Here is a 27,575-nt window from a genome sequence, read left to right on the forward strand (position 1 = left end):
CTCAAATGGAGGCAATCCAGTAGCAGAGGATGGAAGGGGATTGGGAGCATAATCTGCCCTAACAGTCTCACATGACCAAGATGAGGAATCCTGGGAGCACAGAGAGAGAATACTGGTCTCCAGTTGTTGATTAAGTCTATCTGACAACCCACAGGATGAGGATAGAAACCTGAGAAGGAAAAAACTGACAGAAATTTCAGGAAAGCATCTGACCATAACTTGGCAGAGAACCAGGGACCCAGGTCATAAAAAATGTCTTTGGGTAAACCTGGGGCCTTGGAAATGTGTAGCAGCAGAACCTCAACAGTCTCTTCAGCTGACAGTAATTTGGGAAGAGGCATGTAATGCACCATCTTATAAAACATGCACGAGCCTGGAAGTCCACTGAAAAGTGGTACCATGGTTTTCTGGGAATGGACAGAAGAAGTCCCATGAGGGCTGTGGTCCCCAACCTTTTCATGCCACAGAACGGTTTTCTGTCAAACAAAATGTTCACTGACTCGTCTGTGCAACGCTCACATTGGCGTCTGATCTGAATATTTTAACCTCCAGTTTACCTCAGGTCCTGAGGGTAAAGTTTATCTTCATCCTCTGTTAAATATCTGCAGCTGCTTTAAACTTTGTTGGTGCACTAGTTTTCACATAGGAACCATTAAAATGTCTTTTGGATATTTCCTAAATCTATAACTGTCAAAAAGCTGGTTTCAGTCTGATCCGGTGGGCACAAGAAAGATGAGGAAGAAGGGGTTGAGGGGTGGTGTAGACCGGCATCTTTCCCTTTCACCCTCACACAGTCTGCCACCCCACACACACACACACATATCTGGTGATCTTCTTCATCCCAGACCACACCTCTCTCATGTTGTTTTGTTGGAGTTTTGCCTCCAGCTTTCCTTTGTAGGAGTTCTTTCATTCCCTCAACTTGTCTCTCAGCCGGTGCTGCACCCTCTTCAGCCACTCCCTGTCTCCTGACCCAAAGGCCCTCTTCTTCTCGTTCAACAGGGTCTTTGGGGTCATTTGTAATCCACGGCTTGTTGTTGGGGTAACAGCAGACAGTCCTTGAGGGCATGATGGTGTCCTCACAGAACTAAATGTATTCAGTGATACAGTCAGTCATGCTGTTGATGTCCTCACCGTGAGGAAGACAGAGCGTCCCAGTCTGTGCACTCAAAGCGGTCCTGCAGGGTTTCCTCAGCCTCTGGAGTCCATTTCTTCACCTTCCTTTTGGAGAGAGGCATTCTCCTGACCATAGGAACGTACTTAGAAGAGAGCAGGACAAGGTTGTGGCCACCCAAGGGGGGAGGGCTGTGGCACTGGATGCTCCCTGTGCATTAGCATACAGCAGATTGAGGGTTTCGTTTTCATGAGTTGGGCAAAAAGAGTCTCCAAGTTAACATAGTGTAACAATCCAGCCGGACGTCACTTAAGCGGGGAAGCAAATCCCAAGCTGCTAACGTAGTGGCGTCACTGGAGAGCTGTCCGTGCCCCATACACCGCACGACCCCCGGACAGTCTCAAGGAGGAATAAACAAGAAGACAAGCAATATCTCTTTTTGAGCCAAGAGCCCGTTTAATCGAACTCGCACAAACAGCCAAACAGCATGGAGGGTCACTTAAGTTCACAACCCTCTGACTCAAGGTTTCACCCTTGAGGTCCCCACTTCCCATGAGCCTTTGGGGCTGAAGGCAGGGCTAACCCCCAGGTCGCTACAATAGTTTATCCCAGTGTTTACTATAAATGCATTTAGTTGATAATTCTGTAGCTGGAAAATGGTGTTGCTGATGACGTCAGCACCGGCGTCTGCATCAGCTGATGGGGGAATGTAAACAGTAACCCCGATGGCGGATGTAAACCATCACTCGTTCACGTTCAGTACTATTCCCCCTCCTTCCTTCTTACCGGAGGCAGTGGCGACTTTGTTACAAGAGTAACAGAAAAAGTAAAAAAACAAGCTTAGAGCAAACGAGCTGTGTGAAGTGAGCAAATGCAAAAAAGGAGAAAGTCAAGACAATAATAAATACTAAAAGACAAACAGAAATCCTAAAGACAGGAGCAGCCGCCTCCCAGCAGCGCCACTCTCTACTGTCCTTTTGAGCATGCTAGCTCAAGGACAGCAAACACAACCTCCACAACCAAAGTGCTGCATAACCCAGGATGACAACGGAAACATGGGCCTAGATAAGCACCTTGGACCAAAGCTTATTTGGCACAGAAAGACATTCTGGATGAGAACCACAGGGGATTGGAATGTCAGGAAGAGATTGTCAATCCTCATCCTCAATGTTCCCTCCAAACCCCCCCCAGGCAAAACGAAGCCGGGTGCAGTGTCGCTGGAGTCCACCTCTTTGATGCAGGACAGGGCATCATCATTTGGAAACAGTGGGAATTTGAAATCACAAGTTTTACCGCACATTATTTTCTCTCAGAAACAAAGATGTGTTTTAAGACATTTACAAACTGTTCTTTTTATTTAGTGAACATTTAGAAATGAATCAAAAGTCCTTCGGTTGTTATTGGCTAAGAACATTTCAGAGCCACATTCATTGATGAGGTTCAGCACTTTAAAAACAATTGTTTCCATACATTTTATGTCTGTTTAATTCTCCAATTAATGTTAATCTATATTAATCTGGCAAACAATATTTATCATATCCGTAGTAGCAGCATTTTTATATGAACCGTTGAATAAAGCCCCCTGCCCTTTATTAAAAAAGAGACAATAATCTGTTGGTTTTACATAAATGAAAAATGATATTTTTTCTTGTTTCACACCTTGCAATAAAAACGACTTTATAAAGATCTGTCCTACAGTGAGCCAACCATCGCAGCCATGATCCATTAACTTTAATCTGGCTTTGATGGAGTACAGCATTTCACATCTCATCTGCATGGCTTTGCTTTGGCAGCACATGTACCTTGCATGCTCCTCAGTGGAATCTCATCTATAATGCTGATGGAGAAAGACAAGCATTTCATGTGAGGAGATTAAAAATATCATTTCCAACAGGGACCCCTGCTGTTTGAGCAGACTCCTCGGGAAGAACAAGTGGCAGAGAGGAGAGGACTGTTGAGCTGTTTTCTGAATCTGTAACAGGATCCGTGTTTATGTATGTTATTTATTACCACCCTACCTACACAACAATTCAAAGTGCATCGCAGACATGAAAAGCTTTGGCAGCATACAAAAAAGTGTGTTCAAATAACCAACAAAAATAGTTTTTTACTGAACAAATATTAAATGCATATTTGTTTTTGCAGGAAACAAATTGCACAATGCTTTTAATTGGTATTAGAGGTTGAACAACTTAGTGATTAAACAGTGGATAACAGGAGTAAACATCAGTATTTAAATGAGGGTTTAACAAGAACTTTGGATTGGACTGCTGGAACAAATAAAACAAAGTAGTCCGTGAATATGATCTGATATTTCTATGGCAGAAGGTGCGTGGTTTGCTTTCTGTGACACAAGACACGGCTAAGACAGGATGCTCAGGTCATTATAGCAAACACTAGGTAGCTTGTCAGCCTGTTACTGCACTGATGACGGCCAATAATTACCCTCCTGGAGGGATCTAAGATTGGGAACCGGCACGGGCGAGGGGGGGGGGGGGGGGGGGGGGGGTAATTCCTTTCATTTTTTATTTCTATTATTGTTTTCTTATCAGCCCTTATCAGAACTAATCCAGAAGTTTCAAGATTGCTTTTATCAAGATTGATTAAGTGAACCCCAATCCATGCTGATTGAGTTGACCTGAGTGTGAATATGATGTGAGCAGCCAGGAAGCTGGTGCACAGACCTGAACAGAAGTTTGACAGCCTAAAAGACATGCAGCAGCACAGCATGCCGTCTGTAGACTGCACTTTACGCTGTTAACAGTAGATCACAGTAATTCAGCTGAAAAGTAAATGCCACATAGCTGCATATGAAGTAAAAAATACAGTGAAAAATAGGGTCTGAATTTCCTGTACAGGGCAAATCTCTATGCCTGGGATTTGTAATCTGTGAAATTTTTATTGGTCATCCATATTGAGGCAATTATAGAACTGTCATGGTTTGGGTTTCTTTGTATTGGTTTTTGCTTTCCGTTTTGGTCTCCGTCATGTTTCCTGTTTTATTTTGAAAGGTTTCCTGTTTTGTCATGTTCTTGATTTTTACTTCCTTGGTCCCGATCTGCCCTGATCATGTTCACCTGTGTCTTGTCAGTCTTGTCTGTATTTAAGTCTTGTCTCTGCCTTCCTCTCGGGCTGGTCCATTAACGTCTCTAATGTCTCTCATGTAACGTCTTTAACGTCTCTTCCCTGACTGTCCTCTGCCATGTTTCCATGTTTATGCCCACGGTGAGTTTTAGTTTTGTTTTCCTGCTCTGCAGCGCTTTTTGTTTAATAAACCCCTTCCCCTGGAACCTTGTGCTCCTGTCTCTGCATTCTGGGTCCTTCCCGCTCACTAGCCCTCCCCAACCTGACAGGAACTTTGGATTATTGAAAACTCAAAGGTTCAAGTGAAGCTGTACAGGAGGCCTTGACAGACTGAGTTAAAGATGTTTTTCCTCTCACTCAAACAGAGGCAGAGATGTGGGCTGACACTCGATGGGCATCTGCTGGAAAAGACAGCGGCGTGGAGCATCATCAGAGTAGGAATGGTAAAGAAAAGGAACCTAAACCCAGGGACAAAGTGTAAAGTTGAAACATGTAGCAGAGAATATGGGGAATAAATTAGGTCATGGTTTCTCAATAATATACCAAAATACCAGGCAGTAGTGGATGCAGTTTGTTTTACCCTAATGGAAACATGCCTGTATAGAATTGCTGGCATTACATTATGGAGGACAGCTCCTTAAATTAGAAAGTAATTTATCACAGTCCAAAAGTCTGTGTATCAGTGGAAGTATAGCTGTAAGAATCAAAATGTAGTGTGTGGAAATGAAAGGGCTTCATCTTAACCCTTGTGCTATCTTAGATGAACCCCCCCCTTCCATTTACGTGTTCTTCCTACCATGACAAAGGTGGATAAAGGTGGAAAGATTTCATGTAATCCATGGACACCAGTGAAGATCACAAATCATTGAAGAAAAAAGGTTCAGAGCACTGTCTAGTGGGTCTAGATGACCCAACTCCCAATGGTAAAGTGACTAGGATGGCACAAGGGTTACCACTGCTCTGTTTGGGAAACAAGTGTCAGATTGAAACGGTTTCAACTAAAGCTGCAGTACAGTTAATAGCTCCCGTCTGTCTGTTTGTCCTGACGTCCACTTGAAGAGCAATCAGCTGTGATTCCCTTCCACCAACAACACACCGAAATTTGAAATCCCCACAATCAGCAGTAGCCCCAGTAAGCACTGAGTGAAACTGCAAGTTAGCATTAGTCTAACATTGATGCTCAATCAACAGCCTGTCCACCCCACAGACATATACACACACTTGCATTTTTTTTTTCTTTTGGAGTCTAACTCCAACCCTTATCTTGACCAATTCAAGCTTAATATCTTACAAGGCCCCTTTTTCTGTGAATCTCCTGTCTGGAATTCTAAGCAAATTTAAGCAAACATGTTTCCATGTTCACATTGCTGGTCTTGGGTTACTGGTAACCGTTCACCTGTGCGTCAGCTAACGATGCGTGCTCTAGGACTCCCTCATTTGCCTTCACACTTCTTGCTCAGAGTTTCAGATGTCTCCTTTGGCCATCGAGTCAGATGACAACTACTGATTATCAATGTGGCGTCCACTGAATGATGCAATCAATGGAAGGAAGATTTGAAGGAACAACCTGCTATTCAAAATGAAGGACCACATTTGTTCCACGTCGACAGGAATCTTCTACTTCTACATATCCATTCATTTGATCACGTCTGCAAAAGCATGGCAGACTCGGTTTGAGACCAGAATCGAGAGTTTATGTCTGATACATTTCTCTGCTGCCTCCTGCTAGCTACCATCTGTCTAAAACCCCATAGTGACGGTCTGTTCCCACGCACATTGAACAGAACAAAACCAACTAAAGGGGGAGAAGTCACTGATTGAAACCTAAACAGAGTTGTCAGAGAAATCTACTGGAAGATGATGTCTATAAAAATGAACCACCATCATTCATTAAAGTAGTAATTAGTAAGTAGTAAGTAAAGGTCAAAGTCAAAGGTACAGACGTGATCCTAGGTCCTGCTTCACGATTTGAATATCAGGCGTGGTGCGATTTTAGCGGCACTGCCAGCATTTTAATATCTGAACTTTGGCAAAGTTGACACATCGCATCTACCAATCAAGGTCTCATCTATGGACATGTGACTTATTCAGTGAATCAATCAGCTCATAGGATCAGCTACTCTGACCCTGAGAGGCTGGCTGCTGAGCAGAGACATGTGCTGGGGGGCCGGCATGGGGGCAGCAGACATGCTCCCATGCCACCCCCCCAACACAAGCGAAAAGTCCACCCCTCAAGCCAAGCCAGACTCCCACCCATTGCGCCATCCACACCCCCCACGGCCAAGCAAGGAAGACCACGCGGCCCCCGTCCCGCCACACCCAGGTATCAAACTAGACCCCCCCCAGCCAACAGGGCCTCCACTGCTCCCTAAACACAGCTTTACTCTTTCTGAACTATGACTCTGTTACAAATGAAATGAAAAAAAAAAAAGAACAAACTTGATTTTTTCTGGCTGATATTAATATTTTTTTCAGTAACATGCATCATCATCTAGGGACACTAAAGTTCTATGAAAATCTATAAAGCCTCATGTGTTATGTACTCACAGAATAATGAGATCAACTCTAAACCCAGTATGAGTTCTGTGTTGGACAGAGAGAATCACCAGGAATCTTTTATGAATCACCTGCTATAATCAGCTTGTTAAGTTTCTTCATTTCACAGATAATAAAGTGTAGTTCTGGGCCACAACATGATGTCTCATCTGCAGCAATGAAATTGTGTGTTTTATGGGAAACCCTAACCACGTTTTCTTGCAGAAGAGATATGGCAATAAAGTTGGGAGCTTTTCAATGTGTGTTTACTAATGTGTAAAAATATACACCTTTTAAGAGTTTAAGTCAAATTACATTGTTGAAGGGCTGACAAGTTGAAAACTGTTGTTCTGTAAGACTGAAAGTAAAGACTTACACATTTCTTTTCCACAAATCATTGTTACTTGACTACATGGGAAGTTATTTAACCATCAAGTGCATTTATCTTACATTTTCTGCTGCTCGGGTGAGAGTCCCTGTGGAAATGCATGAAGCATCCTCTTCCTGGCCACTTTTTTGGAGGACATTTAGACATTTCCAGAGCAGGAAAAACACATGTCTTAGTTTTGCCATGATGGGCTCTTTACCTGGTTGACATACCAGCATTTCCTCATCAGGAAGAGATCAAGATGCCAAAGATGTTCAAATCTACTCAACTGGCTCCTCTCAGGAAGCGTAGCCTGTTCTTCTGAGCTGTTCCCAGATGGATCTCTGGGCACAAGCATCTCTCTGCAAAGGGAGCTCATTTCTGCAGTTTCATAGATACATATTTACCATTTACTGCAAGTCTGTGGTGACAAAACCTTATTTAACCAGTGATAGCTGGAAATGTGCCAATCAAAGGATTGAAAACAGCAACCATGAGCTGATTTTCCTTCTCTAAAGAAGAGATCAATATATTATATTTGATGTAATGTTATATTTCTTTTGTATCCAGTTGGCATGGACAAACAAAATTCAGTCGGTGAGGGTCTCACCTGGGGATTCATTCCGTATAAAACCACCACTGGAAGTTTGGATGAAATGAATGGTCTCAGACGCCCAGATTCCATGGCATAACTTCAAGACAATCACCTGAGGAAGTGACTCCTGTTATGATTGTATGCAGTAACACATGTTGACCACTAAGTGGCACTACCGGTTGGTATCAGTGTTGCCAGATTGGGCGGTTTTTGTTCTAACTTTGCGGGTAAAAATGGCTTTGGGCGGGTATGTATAATTTGGGCGGTTTTAGGGTCGGTTTGGCGGGTTTTTCCCCCTCATGAATATATAATAGTGGACTACGTTAGGCTGGGTGGCTGTTGAAGTCTTATGTTCTGAAGCTCCGTGAACGCACCAGGTAGAGACGCCTAACGGGTTCTGTCGTCTAACCTGTTGTTGGGGGTTTGCCGCCCCGCCCCTCCTCTTCGAAGTTGCGTTGTTTAAAGCTGACACCGCGGTCGCGTGTGGGCGGAGCTACGAGCTAACGTTATGGTCTGATGGCTGCATGTCTGTGTTTATCGATGCATAATAAACACGGAGAATGTGGAGAGATCAGGTTTAATATTTTGGAGAGTTCTACTTGGTAATCATGTTTCCATGTTTGAGTTCATGAGATCCTCCCAGAGAAAGTCTCTGCTTCAACTCCCGCAGAGAAAGCTGCGTCTGAATCTGACGCCCGTGTTTCCACAGTTTGAAGCCAAAGCCCCTCCCCCGCCTCTCTACCTGCTTTTCCGCTCCACCTGTTCACCTGTTCACCTCCTCTGTAGCTCAGAGTTGTTTTCCCCCGGGCTCGTCCAGTGTGTCCAACACAGAGAGCGCTAAATATGGTCATCATAGCAGCAGGTTGACACGGTAGTAGTCGGGGCGCTTTGGCGCAAGCGCAGCACAAGGATGGAAGAGGTTATACATAGGTTATAGCGGGTTAAGAAAATGAATGGAAGAAGGCCGGTCCGCTGAAGAAATATTCAATGCTGTACTCCTTTTATTAATAGTCTGAACTATCTTTGATTTTGAGAAATGTTTTATTTTGAAAAGTCACCGCATCGGGTACTTAATCAGTCCAGTAGGGGAAAAAAATCTACAAAAGCTGTATATTGTTGTTTCTCCCAATCATAGATAGATAGATAGATATGATTGTGCTTTTAGACTGCACAGGTAGCTGTGAAAAAGCAAGTCGAGTAATATCCCCTTTCTACATCTGTGATATGTGAATGTGTAATTCATTTGACTTGATCTTATTTTTTGTCCCCCCCCCCCCCCCCCCCCCCCGTTGGGCGGGTTTTGGGCGGGTGTGGCGGTTTTCAGATGACTTTTGGGCTGGAAAACTGTGACTCTATCTGGCAACACTGGTTGGTATTGAGGTTAGGATAGAAGAAGAAAGTGACCTGGTGAATGTAGCACAAATGGCTAATAAAAGAAGTTGCTGGAAGCTAACGGGGCCTCCTTCTCATTTCAAACACGAACACAACAACTCCTATCTATCATTTAAAGAACAATCTACTTGCTTGCTGATTTCTTGCAGACAATCTTGGCCTTATAGTTGGAGATGCTTAAAACTTGTGATGGTAGATATGAAACAATTGGGAAATCAAATCATTTGGAACAAATGTTCCAAGAAGATTCAATGTCATGCAACGATCAAGGCATCTCAACACATCAACATCTAGTGGATAAAAGTGTTTTCAAAATGCTGAACTCAACAAACTGGAATGTTTCATGTGTTTGGGCTTCATAGGTTAGTTTACGCAGAAACCATTGTATGGAAAGACATTTTATTCTGACCAAACTATTCACGTGGCGATGCAGAAGCACTGAGTGAGGTGGAATGCTGACCTGCTTTTTAAACATTGTATTCTAAAAGAACACAGATAATTGCAAATTAATGACAATTGGTGAATGCTAAAATATTTGCTTTCAAAGATTTTATCTTTTTAAAACACAAACAAAACATTAAAGCCGGAAGCGGCGGGGTGTCGCTGTGGGCACCGGATGTTCTCGGGTTGCCGGATCTTCTCGCGGTCCTTCGACCAATGATGACGTCACACTATTTGATTGACTGTAAGTTGCCACAACCAATGAGTTAACGTCGCTTAGTTTTTTTTAAACTTTATTGACAATTGCGGTATCATACATTAACAATGACACTAACGTTAACAACGAACAATAACAATGTAATGAATATTGCTTCGAAGATCAGTCACCATTGCCAAAAATAACATATTAACATAGAAAATAAAGAATAGAGGGGAAAAAAAGAAACAATGAACATAACACACAAATAAATAAAAACATAAGTAAAATAAAATAAAGGAACATAGAAAAAATCTAAGTAGTCTAATACTAGTTAAGTTAGGGGTACTCGTGAAGTTTGTATTTCTGAACAAAACTAAGCAATTTCAAGCCATTCTTCTTTTTCATATAATGAAGTGAATGAAAGTAAAAACAGAGTTCTTTATTAAATGTTATAAAAAGTGGTTTGGTCTTCAAAGCTTGACCTCACCAAGATGGCGGTGCTCTCCTCCCATGAGGAACCACGTGATGACTCCTCTAGTGATAAAACTCATTAGAAGGACCCCAAAGGACCCCGAGAACATCCGGCAACACAAGGACATCCGGTACCCACACCGCCACCGCCCGTCACTAGCCGTCCCCTGCCAGTCTTTTGCCTGTCCAACCGTGATTACATGCACCCAATTTTGCAAATTTGTGTTAAAAAAAAACAATGTTTTAAAATGGCGGCTTTTCATTTGGTTTTATCTCTTGGGTAACCATTTTATGTTTTGATCGCAGAGTTTCAAAAAAATCTGCAAAAGTAAACATTAGGATTTCTTTAGCAAAGGTGTTTTTGCTAACCATACCCACATTCCTTATATGTCCATATCCATTATTTTGTTCAGCTGTAGCCAGGGATCCATGCATTACGTTTTCTCAGTATTCCGTCAAAAATGTGTAGGTAATAGGAAAACACCACTTTTGCGGTTTGCCATGTGCACGCAATTTAAAATCTACAACTTCTATTTGCAACGTTTTATTTCCATGCAGTTGCTTCCTAATGATGCCTGTCAAGAATTGTTTCAGGGACCAATACAGGATAAAGGCAGGAGGTGTTAGACACCAGATTTATTTCTTCTTGAACTTGGAGGACCCCAGGCACTGGAGACACACAGCCACTGCACGGAGGCTCTGAAGATAGGAGAGGGTTAGTGATGGGGAAATGATTTGTCGTAGTCAGAGTTTAAAACAGGAAGAAACGAGTCACAAGCGAGATGCTGTAGTATCGCGAGACCCAGCGAGACGAGTGTGGTGAGTCGACTTGGCGGCGCGTAAGCATTTGAACAAACATTTTCGATCTTGTTTCATTTTTCCGCCATATTAAAATATTTCCTGCTAACTAACATAACCTGTTAAGAGTATTAAGCTTCTGTCAGCCTGGAGGACCTGGAGAATTTCATTGACGAGTGTTTTAATACCTGCAACATGGTGAAGCCCAGAACCGCCACCACCACCCCCTCCGCCAAGCGTGAACGGCCTGAGGACTCTCCCGGGGCTGTGTCCTCTCCAGGCAGCGGAATGAGCGATATCCTGGATTCGATTGATAAAAAGCTCTCCAGCTTTGATGGCCGCCTCAATCTGCTGGAGATCCTCCATAGAGAATTTCAAGGTCTGCGGGAGTCTCTGGAATTCAGCCAGCAGCAGGTGCGGGAGCTCGCAGCGGAGAACCAGGCCCTCAGAGAGACCGTGAAGACCCTGGGCAATGACACCGCCCGTCTCTCCGAGGAGAACCGATCCATCAAGGAAACCCTCCTGGATCTTCAGTCGAGGAGCATGAGGGACAATCTAGTGGTCGCGGGGTTCCAGAGGAGGCAGGAGAAAACCCCGAGGCCACCGTTAGATCCTTTTTACAGGTCCACCTGAAGCTCCCCAAGGAGGAGGTGCAGAAGATCTCCTTCCACAGGGTTCACCGCCTCGGAGGAAGAAGGTCCGACCACCAGCGCCCGCGTCCTATTGTGGCTAAATTCGAACATTTCAAACACAAGGAGTTGGTGAAGGGCCGCGGACGGGAACTCAAAGGCACGCATTACAGCGTGAATGACCAGTTCCCGGCAGAAATCCTCCGTAGAAGGAAGATCCTGTTCCCGCTGAGGAGGAAGCATCTTGCTGCTGGTTCGAGAGCGATTGTGGCCGTTGACAAACTTTACGTGGACGGCCGGCTGTTCCGGGACCCGGAGATCACCCCCTGGCTGTGCTGAAGGCTTTCAGATCCGCGCTGAGAACATCTGCGCTGCCCAGAAGAAACCCGCTAAACTTACTTCAATGAATGGAAAACCGGATCATCAATAATCCACACCTCGATCGCAGGAAAACAGTCTTTTTTTTCTTCTTCGTCACCTCAGTCCCACTGATGTTTCTATTGTTGTTTTGTTGTTGTTTTCGTTTTCCCTTCTATCTCTTTTTTTCTTTCCTTTACTCTCCCCCCCCCTCTCCCCCCTCATTATATGTAAATCACTTGGAAGCAACTCATCCTCGGTAAGTATTTATTTATGCACGGAACGGGCGCGTGCGCACACACGGGCGTGCACATGCGAACCCGCACACACACGCCGACATACTGCAATCACCTCACACAGGCTCTCATAGGACGCACGCGACACGCAGCTCACATAGCCAGAAAACGTTCACGCGCACAGCGCTTCTCAATGCGGGCACGCGCACACGGACTGGTACACAAGCACTACTTAGCTTTACACCTTTTCAGTCAGAGCAGTTATGAACAGTCTTAACATCGTTAGCTGGAATGTGCGTGGACTTGGCTCTGAGCCAAAGAGACTGAAAGTGTTAAATCACCTGGATGGTCTAAAAGCAGATATAGCTCTACTGCAGGAGACCCATTTATCAAACTCTTTGGATCACCTTATGTGCTGCTTACAATTTCCAGTTATATACTCTGCCAGTTACAACTCCAAACAACGAGGAGTTGCTGTTTTAATTAATAAAAATCTTAATTTTACTCATAAGGATACAGTTACTGACCCAGAAGGCAGATTTGTAATCATTAATATATCCATTCAGAATAAGGACTTTTGTATAGCGAGTGTTTATGGTCCTAATGTTGACGACTCTTCCTTCTTTCACAGATTCTTCACCTCACTCTCAGTCCACTCTGACTCCACAATCATTATAGGAGGAGACTTCAACCTTGTTTTGGACCCTGAACTTGACAGACTCAGCACAGCAGCAAACCAGCGTACATGGCGATCTGCAAGTATTCTAAAGCAGTACATGAGTGATCTGGGTCTCTGCGACGCGTGGCGCTCATGTCACCCAAGCACTAAAGGGTTCACCTTTTTTTCTCCAGTTCACTATTCACACTCCCGTTTAGACTATTTATTAATCAGTAACTCTCTTTTAAAAAATATTCAAAGCTCCAATATCCATCCAATCATTATCAGTGATCATGCACCAGTCTCTGTAAACATTTCTAGGGAAAAATCCACACCCTCTGGTACAACCTGGAGGTTTAATACGTCTCTGTTAAAGGACCAGGAATTTCTTGAATTCTTTAAAAAAGAGTGGGCAACCTTCTTAGACTTCAACAATACTCCAGACATCCCACCGTGCATTCTTTGGGAAACAGCAAAGGCAGTCATGAGAGGGAAAATCATTTCTTATTCAACGCACAAAAAACGCAAAGAGAAAGCAGATTTATTAGAATTAGAAAATAAAATCAAAACCCTGGAGACTGCTTATGCTGCTTCTGCACAGGAACACATTCTGGGAGATCTGAAAAATTTAAAGCTGCGGTTAAATGACATCATTAATAAACAAACACAATTTCAAATACAAAGGCTACGACTTGAAAGATTTGAAAACTCTAATAAATCTTGCAAATTTCTGGCTAATCAGCTTAAAATTAACAGAGAAAAATCATCAATCACCTCTATTATGGACCAAACAGGAAATGTCACCCATGACCCGGTCGAAATTAATAACGCATTTGAAAACTTTTATAAAAACCTGTACACACCGCAGATCAATCCGTCAGAGCAAAGTATTGACTCATTTCTTAATAATGTAAACCTACCCAGGCTAAATGAGGATCAAATCACAAACTTAGATTCTCCGCTCTCGCCATCTGAACTTCATGAAGCTCTCTTACTTATGCCCAATGGTAAAGCACCAGGGCCTGACGGCTTTCCTGCTGAGTTTTATAAAGAATTCTGGGAACAACTGGCACCAACATTTTATAAAACTGTCACATCTATTAATGAGAGCCAATCAATGCCACCTAACATGAACTCAGCCAACATAATTCTTCTTCTAAAACCAGACAAAGATCCCACTAGTCCTTCAAGCTATCGCCCTATTTCTCTAATCAATGCAGATGTAAAAATTATCTGCAAAGCACTAGCACAGAGAATAGAAAAAATCACTCCTCACATAATTCACTTCGACCAGACTGGATTCATCAAAGGCAGACACTCGGATGATAATGTCCGTAGACTAGTTAATATAATAGACTTTGCCACCATTAAAAACCAGGAAATGACGGTACTATCGCTGGATGCTGAAAAAGCCTTTGACAGAGTTAATTGGAAGTTCCTTATTGCTGCCCTCCATAAGTTTGGTTTTGGAGAAGCATTCATCAATTGGATCAAAATATTATATCACAACCCCAATGCATCAGTTAGAACTAATAAACAGACTTCAAACAGTTTTTTTCTTGGAAGAGGAACCAGACAGGGCTGCCCACTCTCTCCTTCTCTTTTTGCTATATTCATTGAGCCTTTAGCTGCAGCAATAAGACAGAATGAGAGCATTATAGGAATAAAAACCAAACACAGCCATCATAAAATTAGTCTTTATGCGGATGACATATTACTGTTTTTAAGGAATTTACATTCTGTAAATGAAACAGCAATGATCATAAATGAATTCTCCTCCATATCAGACTATTCCATTAATTGGAATAAGTCTGTTTTATTACCACTCAACAGGAATATGGAACAAAGACTCACAATTCCAGTTAAAACAGGAAATATCAAATATCTGGGTATCTACTTTTCCCCCAAACTATCAGAACTGGTGCAGCTAAACCACACCCCATTACTGAAAAGCATACAGGTCGATCTAACACGCTGGACCAACCTGCCTTTGTCACTTATGGGCAAGGTAGCCACGGTTAAAATGAAAATCTTACCCAAAGTTAATTATCTCTTCTCAATGATTCCCACACAACCGCCATTAAAATGGTTCAAAACATTAGACTCATCCATATCAAGCTTTTTATGGAACAACAAACCTGCAAGAATTAGTCTAAAAACTTTAAAATCTGCAAAAAGCTGTGGAGGATTAGAACTACCTAATTTCCACAAATACTTTCTTGCAAATAGATTACAATATATCTTAAAATGGTTAAAAAATAATCCAGAAACCAACTCATGGTTAGACTTGGAACAGGTGTTATGTGGAAAGATCAACCTGTCACAGCTACCATTTATTAGCCAAACAGTTAAAAAACAGGATTGTTTCAAAAGCATTAATATAAATGCCACCTTAACAGCCTGGTGGGAATTTCTCAAAATATCAAAATCATCAATTCAACCGTGCAAAATGACACCCATCTGGAACAACCCGGACATCCTTATTAACAAAAAAATGATTCACTTCCCAGCTTGGCAAGCAGGGGGCATAAAACAACTAGAGCACGTAATTATTGATAGAAGATTCATAACCCCCCAGGAACTTCAAGACAAACATGGAATAAATAACTTCTTGGAATATCAGCAACTTAAATCAAGTATTACTAAAAAGTATAAAATTAAAGACGACGATTTAAAGCTACCAGATGTAGTTACCACTCTGATTAATTTTTCAATGAATAGAACTCTCTCCAAAATTTACAAACTTTTATGTAATTTAGATAACAATATTGCCCTTCCAACAAAAAAATGGGATGCAGATTTGAGCATCAGCACAGATGAAAGCTTCTGGTCAGAACTTTGTCTAAACACCTTTAAAATGACAAAAAGTCCAAATCTGCAGCTAATCCATCTCAAAACTCTTCACAGAATTTACTACACTGGACAGAGGATGTTCAAGATGGGTCTCAGTAACTCAGACATTTGCGAGCACTGTGATAATAATCTACCCGACAGCTACATGCACGCACTGTGGTTCTGCACTCCTGTCCAGGCTCTCTGGCAGAAGGTATGTGCCGATTTATCAGTCTGGCTTAAGGTTTCAATCACTGCCTCACCGTCACTTTGTGTGCTTGGTGACATGAGTGCCATCGATATAGAAGAAGGATTAGCATCTATCATTTTCATAACTCTTTGTATTGCCAAAAAAACTATTTTAATAAATTGGAAAAACAAGAAAAATATAAACATAAGTCAACACAGAAATCTGCTGTTTGATCATATCAGTTTGGAAAAAATGTCAGCCCAAAGCTCAAGTAACTTTGAAAGAATTCAGTCTCTCTGGTCTCCTGTGGTTGACTCCATGACTTAGGGGGTGGAGGGCTTGGTCGTCGCTGCTCCTTGCCCTTCTGCCGTGGTTTGGGGTGGGGGTCGGGGCTTCCGGTGCCTGGCGGGGGCGGTGGGGGGCTCCGTTGGTCGGGGGGTCGGGTCCGGTGCCTGGGTGGGGCGGGCTGGGGCGCTGCGTGGTCCTCTGGGCTTGGGTGTGGGGGTGCGTGGTGGGGGGGTGGGGTGGTGGTCTGGCTTGGCTTGGGGGGGTGGTCCCTTTGCCTGTGCTGGGGGGGGTTGGCGGGGGGCCCTGCTCGGGTGGGGGGGCCCGGCGGCGGCGGATGGGCTGCCCATCTGCACCTGGGGTTGGGATCGGCCCTTCCCTGGCTCTGGGACGGGACAACCCTCTCGGGGCCCCCGGTCGCTCTGGGTGTCACCCGCTTCGGCTGCGGGGTCTGGGGTGGGGTGGGGTGGGGGGCTTGTCGGCCCTGTCCTGTGGGGGGGCGTTCTGGGGGGGAGGGGGGGCCCATTATTAGTACGGGTCGGGGGGGCTAGCGGGTCGGGGTCTCCGCTGAGGCAATCAGTGGTTGCCTCGGCCGGTTGGCCTCCTCGGTCCCGTCGAGGCCTGACCAGAGCTCTTCTAGGGCCGGCGTCTGGGGGTGGGGGCCTGGGCTTGCTCCGGGGGGGGGCGACGCTTTCTGGCTCCTCTCTCTCTGTGTGGGGTGGGTGGTGCCGGGCCTGGGGTGTCGGCGCCTCCGGGGGTGGGCCCCTGGGCTGGGTGGCCCTGGCCCCTTTGCTGGGGGTGGGCTGGGGGACGGCTGTTTGACCACCGGGGGACAGTCTACCAGCTGTCCCCAACTTACCCCCTTCCTCATATAACCTCATATTAGGGTGAGGGGGTGGGGGGTCTAGCCTGCGATGCGCCTTGGGGGGGGGCTACTTGGGAGTGGCCCCCCTCCTATGGTTGCCGTATGGAGTGGGCCCCCCCTCTTTCGGTTTTATTTGCACCTTAGACATGTAGGGTCCTTGGTAGGGGGGGTGCTTGGACATCACTGCAAGCAAGCAGCAGATGTCCTCCTGGAACCCTACCCGCCAATTTTAACCGCACCTTAGACATTTAGGGCCCCTTGGTGTGGAGGGTGAGGGGACATCACTGTGAGTAATCAGGAGATGTCCCCTTAGTGCCCTACTCGCCAATTTTAACTGCACCCCCCTTAGTACACACACCCCTCCCCCTTCAATATATACATTCCAACATAAACACACACACATGCACACAAACACCCTCTCAAACACCCATACACGCACACACATTTTACAAGGAAGGTGGGACCTGGGTCCATCTGTCCCCTACCCCTTCCCTGGAGGGGGGTACGGGCCCCTTGGCGATGGCGGCCGTGTCCCTTGGGTGCCGGCTCCCTGGGCCCGGCGGTGCTCTCTCCGCACGGTGGGGGGGTTCATATTACACCTGAGCCGGGGGTGTTCGTGTCCCTGGGGGGCGGGTCCTGGTCCTTGCCCCTGGGCGCTGGGCCCCGCCAAACTTCCAACATGGCCGAGCCTGGTCGGGCCATATTTATAACATCCCTTGTGGGCCGCCCTTTTTTCCCCGGGGTTCCCCCCTCCTGGGCGGGGGCGGCGGGCCCCTGCCTTGCTCCTACCTGGACCAACCGTGGGCCGGGTGGGTGGCTGCCTGGAGTGCGGAGCGGGTCTCCCTTGGGGGGTCCTGGCTCGTACCTGGGGTCGGGGCGGGGGGATGCCCGGAACTCCTGGGTGGTGGTGGGGTGCTCGTCTGGGGCTGTGGGCGTCCCTCTCCGGTGGGGCCCTGCGTTGGGCTCTTCCGGCGCGGCGGGGGGCTGCTTTCCTGGCTGGGCTGGGGCGGCGCTCTCTTTCCCTCTGCGCCTCCCTGCTCTCTGGCTCTGGGGGCCTCGCGGCGGTCCTGCTGGCCCTGGCCTGGGTGGCGGTCTTGGTCGCCCGGGGGGCGGTTGTTCCCTGCCTGTTCCCGTGTGGCGTTGGGGGAGCTCCGGCTGCCGCTGCTGCTGCGGCGGGGGTATGGGTGTGGGGGTGGCTGGGAGCTCCTCCTCCTTCTTTTCACATTCCACCATCCATTTTAGAAGAACATAAACACTCACCTGAGCACAGGTGTTAGCTCACCTTTGCACTAATAGTTTGCATGATTGAATGAATGAAAGATTTCACACTAGTTGGTTTAAAGGCATAGGTATGCGTTCGTGAACACTATCTGTTTTGTGTGCATGTTGACATGTGGACATTTTTGCGGCTAGCAGGTGTGTTGATAATATTTGAGTGTGTGTGAACAGGCCCCGCCCTTTTTGTACTACATTTGAACCGTACCGTAACGATAAACAACCAGTAAACCTGTCTGCTCTATGCTGCTTCATGGTCTTACCCCCCTTCCCCTCCTATTATCACCCTCCTACCCCCCCCTCTCTAACATCCCTCTCTCTTCTTCCTTTCTTTCCTTTTCCGTCCGGTCCAACACCAAAGATTTTCAAACATGGTTGAAATTAATAAAGTTTGGCCTCAATTACAAAAGGGGTTTATTCAGACATACCTTTGGTTTGTCTGAAGATTAATAACCCCTGTTGTTAAATTAAAATATGTCCAACACAAGAGGCCCTCAGTTCTCATCTGCCTGCCCAGCTGTTGGACAGGACAAGTTAAAAAAATTAAAAAAAGTTAAAAGGACATGTAAGAAAAAAACTATAAAATGACATGAAACATGCATGGAAAACATAGTTGCTTTTTAAATGTCATGTTCCACATAGTCGATTTTTACATGATACATACATATTTCTTTTTAATGTCATGTATGAAAAGAATGAGAAAGAGGCCACTTTCAGGTTTGCCACTATTCACGATATTCAAGTTCACCTGATACTCGGTGTGTTTAAATCTTGGGGAGTTCTCAAGCAAATTCTCGCCGATAGAAAATATATGTGAATTAATATCAGCCAGCACAAAAATTTTTACTGCCGGTTTTCTGTTTCCCACACCCATAGTTTTAACATTGTCATATCATATGTTATATCATAAGTTCACCTTTAGCCAGGGAATTGCATATAGAATTTTTACGAGATTCCAATAAAAAATGTGTGAGCTAGCCAAGATTGCAACAGTTATGAACTCGCCACGCGCACGCCGTTCAAAATCTACAACTTCTAATTCCAACATTTTTTCCACAGTAGCTTCCCAATGATGTTCGAAGAATTAGAAGACTATCCATGAAAATCCCTAGCATGCGTGTTTGTTTGTAGCTGGTACTAAAGATTGTTTTTACATTTTGGAAATTCAAGATGGCGGCCTCTTCCCAATGTCAAAGGTTGACTAAACTTTTCTGGAGACTGTAGACTCAATCTGCTGTCATGTGTGTGTCATTTGGTGAAGATCACTCAAACAAAAGTTTCCTTTTCCCATATTGTGGAAAAACATCAAAATCGTTAATTCTCAGATTTTGCCACAAAATGGCCGCCAAGCCGTAGGTTCTGTGGCCATCCCATGATCATTTCAAAACTTCCTTTGGATATCCCCAACACGTGTGGTTTGGTTTCGTTAGTGTATTTTAAATTCGTAAGCGATTTTCGACCCATTCATTTTTTTACGGTTTTGCTCCAGATTATGTCATCATCTTGGGGGGGCTCGTCCACTGTGCCCCCCCCAGGGGTCATATTTTCACTCAAAAGTGATGACGGAGCTCTGTCTGTGAAAACAGTGTGGCCCTTGCACTCAGTGACCAGTCAGGGCCATAATAGCTGTACGTATAAAAGCTTAGCTTTAGCACTGGGTTTAGTTGAGCTCAGACTGGATGAAACATCAGGATGTCATCTGTCTCCAAAAACGATGTTGTATTATTACAAAATGTTGTATATAATGAACACATTTACCGTTTTTCTCATCAAGACCTTCAAAATGATCCCAGAAAGCCTAGACTGCCTTCTACCTCTTTTCTTGGTACTCAACTACATGAGGTAAGACATTTTCAAACAGTAAGATTCCCATATTTATACCTTTCATTAAATTATTGGTGCATGGAAACAGCTGGTGACGTAATGAGTCAGGGTCTTGTCTGCTTTGATCAGAGCTCATAACACTGTTTGGAAACAGAAGTTCCACTGGAGTTTTGAAATGTACTGTAATAGGACCTCGATCTTGCCGTTACTGCTGAACAGCTGTAACTGGAAGTCGTGGTATTGAAGATACCAAGAGGAGCTCATTTGGAAAATGTATTCAGTTGGGGATATTTTTGTTGTTATCTGTTTTTTTATCATTAGTTGTATGAACACAATAACTATTTGGTAGAATACTGACATATATAATGCTTCATAAACGAACTAGGACAGTGACCTGGACAAGAACAATGCCTGAAGCCTGTGTTTATCACACTATTAATTAGCAAACAGACTAAATTAACAGCATTACTCAAATTAGTCAGGTGCAGATAATCTGCTGTGACTGCAGCAGCAGTAACCATTTTCAGAGGGAGAACAGCATTCAAACCTAAATCAAACTTGATCTCAGTGATTTTACCATCTGAGTGAAATAAAAACAATGTGAGGAAACACAAAGGCTTAAAGGTCATCAGTATGCAGGACTGGTGCATGGAAGCAGGGTTTGATTTTAGGGGGTGCAACGAGTGTGGATCCTTGTGTGAGACCCTTTTCGCTACTGCCTAACTATGCAGCCACAAAGAGGCCAAAGTCTGGTTCCCCCAGCCCAGATCAAATACAGGATTGTGTCAGGAAGGGCATCCGGCATAAAAATCGCTGCCAAACCAGTGTAGATCAGTGAAAGGTGATTCATTGTGGTGACCCCTGAAGGGATATGCCGAAAGGTGAACAGCCTGATTGAACTGCATGCTCTGTTTAGCTGTGAAACGGATCACATTTCAGAGGTCAATCGATCCATTTTCTAGACCTGCTCGATCGCCATTCAGGGTCCCAGGGTGGCTAAAAACTATCCAGATGCTTAGCCCTTGTGCTATCTTAGATGACCCCCCCCCCCCCTTCCATTGACGTGTGCCTCCTACCATGACAAAGGTGGATAAAGGTGGAAAGATTTCATGTAATCCATGGACACCAGTGAAGATCACAAATCATTGAAGAAAAAAGGTTCAGAGCACTGTCTAGTGGGTCTAAATGACCCAACTCCCAACGTTAACGTGCCTAGGATAGCACAAGGGTTAAGGGTGAAGGTGGGGTTCAGTTTGGACAGTTTGCCAGTCCATCGCAAGTCTACACAGAGAGAAAGCCACACCCACAGCTTCACACTTCAGGAGGAACCTAATCAACAATGACCCCAAGAAGCGTGTTTTGAGCTGGGGGAGGAAGCTGGAGTGTACTGACAAGATCCACACAAAAGGAACCAGGGAGTCGCGGGAGTCGAAAATGGTTAAGCTTAACTCTCTGTTTTTTTTGTTTGTTTTTTTTAACTTGTCCTGTCCAACAGCTAGGCAGGCAGATGAGAGCTGAGGGCCTCTTGTGTTGGACATATTTTACATTAACAAGAGGGGTTATTCATCTTCAGACAAACCAAAGGCATGTCTGAATAAACCCCTTTTGTAATGGAGGCCAAACTTTTATTAATTTCAACCATGATTGAAAATCTTTGGTGTTGGACCGGACGGAAAAGGAAAGAAGGGAAGAAGAGGGAGGGATGTCAGAGGGGGGGGGGGGGGGGGGGGGTGATAGTGAGAGGGGGGGGTAAGACCATGAGGGGGTAAGTTTACTGGTTGTTTATCACTACGGTACAGTTCAAATGTAGTACAAAAAGGGCGGGGCCTGTTCACACACACTCAAATATTATCAACACACCTGCTAGCTGCAAAAAAATGTTCACATGTCAACATGCACACAAAACAGATAGTGTTCACGAACGCATACCTATGCCTTTAAACTAACTAGTGTGAAATCTTTCATTCATTCAATCATGCAAACTATAAGTGCAAAGGTGAGCTTACACCTGTGCTCAGGTGAGTGTTTATGTTCTTCTAAAATGGATGGTGGAATGTGAAAAGAAGGAGGAGGAGCGCCCAGCCACCCCCACACCCAGACCCCCACCACAGCAGCAGCGGCAGCCGGAATTCCCCCAACGCCACACGGGAACAGGCAGGGAACGACCGCCCCCCGGGCGACCAAGACCGCCACCCAGACCAGGGCCAGCCGGACCGCCGCGAGGCCCCCAGAGCCAGAGAGCAGGGAGGCGCGGAGGGAAAGAGAGCGCCGCCCCAGCCCAGCCAGGAAAGCAGCCCCCCCGCCGCGCAGGAAGAGCCCAACGCAGGGCCCCACCGGAGAAAGACGCCCACAGCCCCAGACGAGCACCCCATCACCACCCAGGAGTTCTGGGCATCCCCCCGCCCCAACCCCAGGTACGAGCCAGGACCCCCCAAGGGAGACCCGCTCCGCACTCCAGGCAGCCACCCACCCGGCCCACGGTTGGTCCAGGGAGGAGCAAGGCAGGGGCCCGCCGCCCCCGCCCAGGAGGGGGGAACCCCGGGGAAAAAAGGGTGGCCCACAAGGGGTGTTATAAATATGGCCCGACCAGGCTCGGCCATGTTGGAAGTTTGGCGGGGCCCAGCGCTCAGGGGCAAGGACCAGGACCCACCCCCCAGGGACACGAACACCCCCGGCTCAGGTGTAATATGAACCCCCCCACCGTGCGGAGAGAGCACCGCCGGGCCCAGGGAGCCGGCACCCAAGGGACACGGCCACCATCACCAAGGGGCCCGCACCCCCCACCAGGGAAGGGGTAGGGGACAGATGGACCCAGGTCCCACCTTCCTTGCAAAATGTGTGTGCGTGTATGTATGTATGAAAGGGTGTGTGTGTGCATGTGTGTGTGTTTGTGTTGGAATGTATATATTGAAGGGGGAGGGGTGTGTGTACTAAGGAGGGTGCGGTTAAAATTGGCGGGTAGGGTGCCAGGAGGACATCTGCTGCTTGCTTGCAGTGATGTTCAAGCACCCCCCCTACCAAGGACCCTTCATGTCTAAGGTGCAAATAAAACCGAAAGAGGGGGGGCCCACTCCATACGGCAACCATAGGAGGGGGGCCACTGCCAAGTAGCCCCCCCACAAGGCGCATCGCAGGCTAGACCCCCCACCCCCTCACCCTAATATGAGGTTATATGAGGAAGGGGGTAAGTTGGGGACAGCTGGTAGACTGTCCCCCGGTGGTCAAACAGCTGTCCCCCAGCCCCCCCCAGCAAAGAGGCCAGGGCCACCCAGCCCAGGGGCCCCACCCCCGGAGGCACCGACACCCCAGGCCCGGCACCACCCACCCCACACAGAGAGAGAGGAGCCAGAGAGCGCCGCCCCCCCCGGAGCAAGCCCAGGCCCCCACCCCCAGACGCCGGCCCTAGAGGAGCGCTGGTCAGGCCTTGACGGGACCGAGGAGGCCAACCGGCCGAGGCAACCACTGATTGCCTCAGCGGAGACCCCGACCCGTTAGCCCACCCGACCCGTAACAATAATGGGCCGCCCCCTCCCCCCCTGAACACCCCCCCACAGGACAGGGCCGACAAGCCCCCCACCCCACCCCACCCCAGACCCCGCAGCCGAAGTGGATGACACCCAGAGCGACCGGGGGCCCCGAGAGGGTTGTCCCGTCCCGTCCCAGAGCCAGGGAAGGGCCGATCCCAGCCCCAGGTGCAGATGGGCAGCCCATCCGGCGCCGCTGGGCCCCCCCCCCGAGCAGGGCCCCTCGCCAACCCCCCCCAGCGCAGGCAAAGGGACCACCCCCCCAAGCCAAGCCAGACCACCACCCCACCCCCCCACCACGCACCCCCACACCCAAGCCCAGAGGACCACGCAGCGCCCCAGCCCGCCCCACCCAGGCACCGGACCCGACCCCCCGACCAACGGAGCCCCCACCGCCCCCGCCAGGCACCGGAGGCCCCGACCCCCACCCCAAACCACGGCAGAAGGGCAAGGAGCAGCGACGACCAAGCCCCCCACCCCTTAAGTCATGGAGTCAACCACAGGAGACCAGAGAGACCGAATTCTTTCAAAGTTACTTGAGCTTTGGGCTGACATTTTTTCCAAGCTGATATGATCAAACAGCAGATTTCTGTGTTGACTTATGTTTATATTTTTCTTGTTTTTCCAATTTATTAAAATAGTTTTTTTGGCAATACAAAGAGTTATGAAAATGATAGATGCTAATCCTTCTTCTATATCGATGGCACTCATGTCACCAAGCACACAAAGTGACGGTGAGGCCGTGATTGAAACCTTAAGCCAGACTGATAAATCGGCACATACCTGCTGCCAGAGAGCCTGGACAGGAGTGCAGAACCACAGTGCGTGCATGTAGCTGTCGGTTAGATTATTATCACAGTGCTCGCAAATATCTGAGTTACTGAGACCCATCTTGAACATCCTCTGTTCAGTGTAGTAAATTCTGTGAAGAGTTTTGAGATGGATTAGCTGCAAATTTGGACTTTTTGTCAGTTTAAAGGTGTTTAGACAGAGTTCTGACCAGAAGCTTTCATCTGTGCTGATGCTCAAATCTGCATCTCATTTTTTTGGTGGAAGTTAATATTGTTATCTAAATTACATAAAAGTTTGTATATTTTGGAGAGAGTTCTATTCATTGAAAAATTAATCAGAGTGGTAACTACATCTGGTAGCTTTAAATCGTCGTCTTTAAATTTATACTTTTTAGTAATACTTGATTTAAGTTGCTGATATTCCAAGAAGTTATTTATTCCATGTTTGTCTAGAAGTTCCTGGGGAGTTATGAATCTTCTATCAATAATTACGTGCTCTAGTTGTTTTATGCCCCCTGCTTGCCAAGCTGGGAAGTGAATCATTTTTTTGTTAATAAGGATGTCCGGGTTGTTCCAGATGGGTGTCATTTTGCACGGTTGAATTGATGATTTTGATATTTTGAGAAATTCCCACCAGGCTGTTAAAGTGGCATTTATATTAATGCTTTTGAAACAATCCTGTTTTTTAACTGTTTGGCTAATAAATGGTAGCTGTGACAGGTTGATCTTTCCACATAACGCCTGAGCTTAACTCTCTTAACTTTTCCCATTCATTCTTTATGGTAGTTCTTAACACTACGGATGTAATATACTTCTTCACCACTTGTGGGTTTTTGGGGGCGCTGTTTCCACATGGTCTTAGTAGTAAGGATTTTACAGGAAGAGAAAAGAACAACAATCTTGCGGCCAGGTTACATCAGGTCGCTGTTAAAACACAAGAGCACAACAGGTTAAACTCTGAAGTAAAACAAAAAAATAACAGGACAAAATTTCTAATCTGAAGACATTTCTTTTCTCGTCATTGTTGAACATGAGGACTGAAACTCCAGCGGTGAAGATAACAGCTGGGATGAGAGGAACTTCTTCAAACTAGAAACTTTGTCCAGTTAAGTGTGTGTGCGTATGTGTTTGTGTTCGTGTGTGCGTATGTGTGTGTGTGTTCGTGTGACCTTTTTCATTTTACCAAAGGTAGTGAGGAGGGGAACAGGGGTTACATTAAATTTTCTATGCTATTTTTATTATGCATAACAGGGGTTACAGTATTTATCATGCATTTAATGGATCATATATATGCAGGTATTTTATATTGCAAGAATATGCTAAATGAGATATTTGAGAAACTATTCAGCTGAAAGATCAGTGGAGCCACCTTCAAGTAGTGAAGACAACCAGCTGGTTGGATTTGGTGTGCATTCTAAGAAGACCTGGAGGGATGTCTGAGAGAAAAGAAAAGATGGATATGCATCATTTGTCCTCAGGAAACAGTGTTTCAGGCAGCAAAATGTTTCTGCTCCAGCAATACCTGAAGAACAAAGATGTTCAGACTCAGAGTTCTTCAGAACCTACTCTTCCTAAACCTTCTTCTAGTCCTTCAGGTCTGTGGTAGAATAGTTCATGCTGACGTTAGGAAACATGGTAGAAATGATGTTTCCCATCTTTTCAGTGTCTTCTTTAAAGATGGAAGATGATGAAGAGTTGGAGAGAATGATGCCGTCTGTCTCTCCATCCAAACTCCTCCCTTTACAAGGGATCTAATAACTAAATCACTCACAAGTACACACTGAGTGTTAATTACTACTTCGGATTCCAACCTGTTTTCTTATTTCTTTTACTAAAGAGCAGGGAAATGTAGTGAAGAACATGACAGGACCAACGTGTTTACCAGCAATCCCATTCCAGCCAAGTGAGCAGCACCAACGTGTACGCATCATGCAACACGTGTTGATTATGTTTCTGTATGTGGAGTAGTAGTACTAGTAGTTGAAAAACTGATATTAGACTACATGTTACTCTTAGATCAGTCCTTTCTTTACACTAAGCACTTTTAAATGTGTCTGTTCAAATAGAAGCATATTCACATGTTTACTGTATTTTCTTTCAGGTTCACTGAGTAAAGGTCTAGCTGCTGCTGCCGCCGCTGCTGCCGCCGCCGCTGCTGCCGCCGCCGCCGCTGCCGTCGCCGCCGCTGCCGCCGCCGCCGCTGCCGCCGCCGCTGCCGCCGCTGCTGCCGCCGCTGCTGCCGCTGCTGCCGGTACCTGATGGTTCTGTCGTAAACCTGGTTTGCTGGTTGGTTATGCTGAAGGTATTCATTGTTCGTCGTCGAGGGTAAACACAGAATTATTTTATTTTTTATGGGTTTGTTATGAAAATGATTGAAAGAAGCCCGTCTTAAAGAAGCAGAATTACTACAAAAGTACACGTCTTAACACGTCAGAGTAAAGTGGTTACACATGGATTATTACATCATAATGGTTCCTTTCCTGGTCAATCAAAAGATAAAAAAATGAAACTAATGATTCATTTATTGATTTAAATACCACACCTGTTCTATTGAGTACGTTTTCTTACATGGTTTTGAGTGTTTTGCACAATTATTAACAAAGAACTGTAAATGATTTGGCCATTAGTGATGGATATTTCTGTTTATCTGAATCCAGACCAGCCTGAGAGGTCCAGCTGTCCTGCTGCTCCACATTCAGGTGAGTGCTGAGGATCATTTGTCAGCTTTGCTGTGCTGCAGCGTCCTGTCTGTTTCTGACTGGACCCTGTTCACCAGTTTCTTCTGCTCCGGTAAAGACTCCTCAGCCAGCACCACCAGAGCTGCTCGCTTTGGAACAGTCTCAAAGTAGAATGGTGACATCTTCAAGAAGAGTGCAGGATAAAACCTGCAGTCAGTGCAATAACTCCTGACAAAAATGCTAAGTACTACATTCAATTGGACTTTGTGATAATATTTTATTTAACAACAACTCATGTTATTTTTGCAGCAGTCATTGGAAGAACCTCAGCTCAGTCTGCAGCTCCTCCTCTTGATCACTTTCAGCCAACGCCTGCTGCTCCACCACTTCCATGCTAGGACCAAGATGTTAGCAGCTGGAACTGCTCTCCCCAGC

At 45.9% G+C, this 27,575-nt stretch overlaps 1 protein-coding gene across 1 annotated transcript in view; it reads right to left on the reverse strand.

Moving 5' to 3' along the window:
* Nucleotides 1-909: 909 nt before the first annotated feature.
* LOC111946694 (SCAN domain-containing protein 3-like) overlaps nt 910-27,575 on the reverse strand; it is a 49,382-nt gene continuing 22,716 nt past the window's right edge. The window contains exons 3-4 of the mRNA XM_023950422.1: nt 1,135-1,242; nt 910-1,030 (exon numbers count right to left, since the gene is read on the reverse strand). Coding sequence (XP_023806190.1) covers nt 910-1,030; nt 1,135-1,242 — 229 coding nt within the window. The remainder of the gene's footprint in view (nt 1,031-1,134; nt 1,243-27,575) is intronic.

Source organism: Oryzias latipes, chromosome 20 (assembly GCF_002234675.1).
Source record: "Oryzias latipes chromosome 20, ASM223467v1".
NCBI classification, from domain to species: Eukaryota; Metazoa; Chordata; class Actinopteri; order Beloniformes; family Adrianichthyidae; genus Oryzias; species Oryzias latipes.